At 38.6% G+C, this 5,563-nt stretch overlaps 1 protein-coding gene across 2 annotated transcripts in view; it reads right to left on the bottom strand.

The window, feature by feature from the left end:
- LOC107673123 (enhancer of polycomb homolog 2) overlaps positions 1–5,563 on the bottom strand; it is a 20,232-nt gene that overhangs the window by 7,090 nt on the left and 7,579 nt on the right. For both annotated transcript variants that reach the window (XM_016466594.1, XM_016466593.1), the window contains exons 4-10: positions 5,325–5,531; positions 4,850–4,998; positions 4,502–4,631; positions 4,208–4,417; positions 4,012–4,095; positions 2,564–2,703; positions 2,104–2,405 (exon numbers count right to left, since the gene is read on the bottom strand). In XM_016466594.1, the coding sequence (XP_016322080.1) occupies positions 2,104–2,405; positions 2,564–2,703; positions 4,012–4,095; positions 4,208–4,417; positions 4,502–4,631; positions 4,850–4,998; positions 5,325–5,531 (1,222 nt within the window). The remainder of the gene's footprint in view (positions 1–2,103; positions 2,406–2,563; positions 2,704–4,011; positions 4,096–4,207; positions 4,418–4,501; positions 4,632–4,849; positions 4,999–5,324; positions 5,532–5,563) is intronic.

Raw genomic sequence — 5,563 nt, 5'->3', positions numbered from 1 at the left:
CCGTTTCATTCATACTGGACGCCAGAGGGCGCCCTCGCACAGAAAATCCACATATCCAGTCACAGAAGTAGAGATCTCATGACCCTCCAGGAAATCCCTTATATGGACAAAGGCATTGCTATTATAGCTGTAACTGAGTAACCAGAACATATAAACGTTTTGAATGATAAAACACAGACAATAAACACTCGACTGCGACAATATAGTTTATCTGTGTTATTCAAGCCATCTCTGCTATTTTCATAATAATTAAGTATATTTATAATCCGCTGCTAATTGAGGTATTCTTTTTAAAGTAGCCTATGGAACATATTTCTGCAAAGGCCTCCTCTAGCGAATCGATGTGTCTTTGTAAGAAAAATAACCATATTTAAAACGTAATAATCAATTTAATCTAGCTTGCGCTCACTGTTGTACACAGAAGCAGCTCCGGGCGGATGAGGTAGGATGTCGGCGTTGCGCATGCGCCGCTCAGAAGCGATGAACGCGGAAGCGCAGGGGAGAGATCAAAACAAAACAAGTCACGCACAAATAAATAAATAAATAAATGTAAAAAAAATACATAAATATTTTCATATAAAACATACAATAAAAAAACACTACATTATACTACATATACAGTATATATACTGTATATATAAGGGATGTGCGCGACGACTAATTTGACTGTCGTTTAAAAGGAAGTTTTGTATTCGACTAGTCGACTAGTCTAAAAGCAAGAAACCCCCAAAAGATGGTAAGAAAAAAAACTGTGCGTGCTTGCATATAATAGCCTATATTTGAAATACTTAATCTACAAATCACACTGTCAAATCCCTCAATGAATTCCACTAAAAATAGGTCACAATTATGCCGTACGCTTGCCTCGCATTATCATCATTTAATTTTAGGCGGTCGTTAAAAAAAAAAGGGAAAAAAAAAAATAAATAAAAAAAAAAGAGCACACACTCAACGTCAGCCAATGCTTATTTATTCAACTCAGCTGGGGAAATGCAGGCTCTGCAGGAACTGAAGTCGCAGGCACGCAGAGATAACAAAAAGCAAGCCAAAAGAATTTCGGAAAGCGCCTGGACATCCCGCACCACCACCGAAGTGGGTCTTCGTTAGATGAATAGACGGCGCGGATGGGATAGCAGCGGCGGTGGGCTGTAGTGAATGACGTGATTGACATTAGCTGGCTTTGGCTAGTCTCTAAGCTAACGCCTACGTGCCTGTATTGAATATGATTAGGCATCACTCCAGTAGAGTTATTGTAAGCCAATTTGACATTACAGTTTACACAAAACTTTTCAGTTTCCTTCTAATTCAAAATAATCCCACACCTTGCTCGTCTTTCGCGTGGTCACTTTTGAGCTCGCCACAACTGACACGAAGGAAACTCATGCGAGGTCTGAGGTAAAAATGTAGTTTACGCCCAGATACACTTTTAAAAATAATGTATTATTTTTAAATTTTACATTTTTTAAATGTAACGTTTTTTTATGGTAACATAAAATGATGATAATTTGAATGATAATTATGTTTTTTTTCTGTCGTGTAATCAACTATTGTTTTCAGTGTCGACTAGTAGGAACTGTACCATTTAGTCGACTAGACTCACACATCCCTAATTATTACGTTTTGAATATGGATATTTTTCTTACAAAAACGCATCGATTCGCTACAGGACGCCTTTGTTCACCCCCCGGAGCCATGTGAGGCACTTTTTATTATGGATGGATGCGCTTTATTTCACTTCTTTTGGACTGATGAACTGCAACACCCGCTGACTGCCATTAAACAGCTTGGAAGATCAAAGTCAATTTTTAATATAACTCCGATTGGATTCATCTGAAAGAAGGAAGTCATATACGCCAGGATGGCTTGAGTGTGAGTAAATAATGGGCTAATTTTCATTTTTGGGTGAACTATCCCTTTAATTGCACAGCCCTAATGCATAGTGCACTATTATGTATCAGGGAATTGCAGAAATAACCAAAATCAACTGGCAAGCCACATTACAAATAACTGACAGGCTAGATTTGTTGAAAAACCCTGGAATAAACTGAAAGTTACAATTTAGTTGACTGACCTTCTGAATCCTGTTCAGATCAGATGCCTCACCTGACACACTGTTAGAGAGCGGCGTCGCTCCACCTTTTTCCACCTGCGGAGTCCCTTTCTTGTCCTCACCCCTTGTGTTCTCCTGTAGCGGCCGAGGGCGGAAAAACTTCCACCTGCAGGCCTGGATGTCACTCAGGAGCTGAGTCAGTGAGTGCTGAGGGCTTGATCTGGAGTTGTGAGAGTTTGTGTTTGTGTGGATGGGGAGGTCAGGCACAATAGAGTCAGCGGAGGAATAAAACATGTCAGGGTCCAGATGCCTGAGGGCACGGTCCAGATCTGACGAGGTGCGATCCAAAACAACCCTGATGGATTAAAACAGAGTGCTTTTAGATTTTCTACTAATCTGAACTAAATAAATTCACACCACACATTGTCTCTACAGTGACTCATACTTCATTACAGGAAACAGAATTTTTAAAAAAGATGAAAGAGGGTAATTGAGAAACTGTAAATAACATACCTGCCACCTCTGCCCACCCTCCCACGAGCCACTGCAATGCAGCGTCTGGGCACAGAGAGAGCAGTGAGACAGTTCCGCTGCCACAGCCGGTCCTGACCCGTCTGCTGCCAGTGAAGAGAGCAGCTCTGATCCACCAGCGGCTGAGGAAACACACCACTCATTTAACAGTGGGAAAGGAAATGACCAAAACACCACAGAGCCAAATAATATGTTTCTCTGTCACTATAATTGCGAGTATACCATAGTCTATGACATCTAGAAACAACTACATATAATAGTTTGGTTTAGTTTCATGATATTCACATGCACTAAAGCTAAGCACAGTCATTGACCATGTGCTTTATTTACACGCCAAGACAAAAAACAGCCCTTCCTGTCTCATGACCCATGTGTTTGAGTGTTCAATACTGCGAATCAATTCTTTGTGGTTTTAAGAATACATTCAAAACAATGATCTGATGCCATTAACATTCACAATAGTTTTTAAAAGTCCTCAAACAGCATTTTCTCGTGCTTAAAGTTTTAGTAGAACAACATGCACTTATATAAATAACACAAATAAAATACTTAGAAATAATTAAAAATATCATTATTTGCGCATATTTCAAATATTTTAAATACAGTTAAATGTTTAAAATACTTTATTTGTTTATTTTTATTGCCATAACATCACCTTTGGCTAAATGTTTTATATAAGAAATTATCTACTTGACAACAATGGCAGACTGAAATTTGAAAATGATTTGGGGGGCCAGGACCCACTAGGGGGTCTCAGCAAAATATCCAAATGTGTGCGTATATTATATATATTTGTTAAAAAAAAAATTGGAATCTTGGAATTCTTGGATATATGAGGTAGCCTAATTTTAAAAGTGAGATTTATAGATCTAAACTATAAACTATTTTTGTTTTTAAATCCTTATGCAATAAATCACAAACAACTGGAAGAAAGTGAAAATTACATAGCTCCTAGAGTAGTATAGTTTTATTTAATGCCATGTCAGTACCTTAGGCTATTTTCATGGCAAAAACTATGAAAAAAATACAAGTATAAGAAATACAATAAAAACCAGCAAACAAACAAGTTAAATTACACAACAATTTTTACATTAACGTATGATAAAAATTCTAAAACTTTTTCTGTCAAAATTATACTAAATCACTCTTTAAGTGGGTTCACTTAGCTCCTAGAAGTTTTGGAATTCTAAAATGTAATTATTTCTTCTTTTTTTTTTTACACAAACTATAGTAAAAGTGGCCATGGTTTAAAATATGTTTTGAAAACAAAACTAGGACTATGGGGCATTCAAATATTTTTGCTGACAGGTTGACAACCACTGCTTTACACCATTTCAGAGAACCTTAAAAATCAAGACATAATTTTTCAGTTATATCACCCAGCTTTGGCACAGTCTACAGTCAGCATTGATGTAAAACAGGAAACTCACAGCGTGGTAACTGCAGCCAGCTTTCCGTCTGAAGGCAAAGATTCCATCAGGATCATTCTCTTCATCTGGCTCTGAAGCTGGAGACTTCAGAGGAAAAAGGAGAAATAAAAGACATAATTAATGTCTTAAGTAAAAGCACTAAATAAATACAACATCTACATGAGCATGTGTAGCCAAACACTGACTGTGCACTGACCAATGGGTAATCCTCCTCGCCAGAGCTGTGGAAGTCATATTGTTTAATGTCTGCCTTGTTGATGGTTTGCTGTCGTTCTGGCCGACCAGGCTGGCGAAATGTATCAAGTCTGGGCCTCCTGTTGTACTTTTTATGGGACCGCACAAAGTCAAAGTGACGCTCAGGCTTGACTGTGAAGGGGTGGAGGTGTTTGGGCCCAGATTTGTGTGACTAAAGGAAAGAGACAGAAGAAACATTTTTATAACGACCATTGAGCACGTTCAAGCTATTTCTTACACACGGATCTTTCCTTACCTTTATTTTGCTCTCTGCCTTGTGCCGACTACTTAAGGGCAAGGATATGGGCGCAGGGTAAATGGTTTTCTCTGCCAGAGGTACAGTGACCTCATTCAGAATCTCTCCTGAGAAGTCTCCAATTTGATATCTAAAACACACAAAACATGGAAAAACAAGTGTAAAAACCAATTTGCACTTTTCAAATTATTTAAAGCTTAGCGAGACTGGTCATGAGAGAGAGGAGTCACCTTACACACAACAACCATTCAAGCAGTTAAGTGACACAAAACAGTTTTATTTATATAGTGTATGTAACAACAGAAATCATCTTAAAGCAGCTTTAAAAAAAGAGCAACGTTCACACACCTTTTCTCAAACACTTCCAGCGTCAGATGCAGCAGCTCTCGTTTGCTCTTTTCTCTCTTCTTGATCATCTCCAGGATGCTCATGGTTTGGCTGAACTCTCTCCTCAGCTTTAGCATCTTCTCATAAGACACCTCGTCATTCTTGCGATTCTACGGTGAGAAAAAGACACACAAACAGATGGTATGAATTAAGAAATATGCTGTACAAAACAAATATATTGGGCATTTAAAAGTCTGTATTGGTCACCCACTTAATATTAGCTAGGAAAAGCTAGAACTGAATGAAGTCTTCAAAAAGCTGATGTAAATAAAAATAAATGATATTAGTAAAAATCAGACGCAACATAAGGAGGCCAGTTTGAGACACAAACATATAAAAAATATTTCCGTTTGGAAAGTAAGAACAAGTCTTGTCTGAATGCCCTCTAATAACACTGTTTGAGGAATACATGACAAAGCACAGAGCACATGCATACCTTCCTAGTCTGCATCTTCTCTGTGCGACGCCTGAAGGCCACGTAAGCATCATTGTTGGTGGAGCCATCCCTCTTCTCCTGCTTGATCTGAGGGATGAGCGATGGGCCTCGGCAGTTCTTCCTCTTCCTCACCCAGTAGTCATACACAGACTTCAACAGGTAGTCATCTTCATTTAGCAGCAGCTTGGCCTCCTGAAGAGTGACCAACTACACAACAATTATTGAGAGAGAGAGAGAGA

This window comes from Sinocyclocheilus anshuiensis, unplaced genomic scaffold (assembly GCF_001515605.1).
Source record: "Sinocyclocheilus anshuiensis isolate Anshui unplaced genomic scaffold, SAMN03320099.WGS_v1.1 scaffold496, whole genome shotgun sequence".
In the NCBI taxonomy this organism is placed as follows: domain Eukaryota; kingdom Metazoa; phylum Chordata; class Actinopteri; order Cypriniformes; family Cyprinidae; genus Sinocyclocheilus; species Sinocyclocheilus anshuiensis.
The sequence above is the reverse complement of the archived record's forward strand: the minus strand, read 5'-3'. Positions and strand labels throughout refer to the sequence as shown.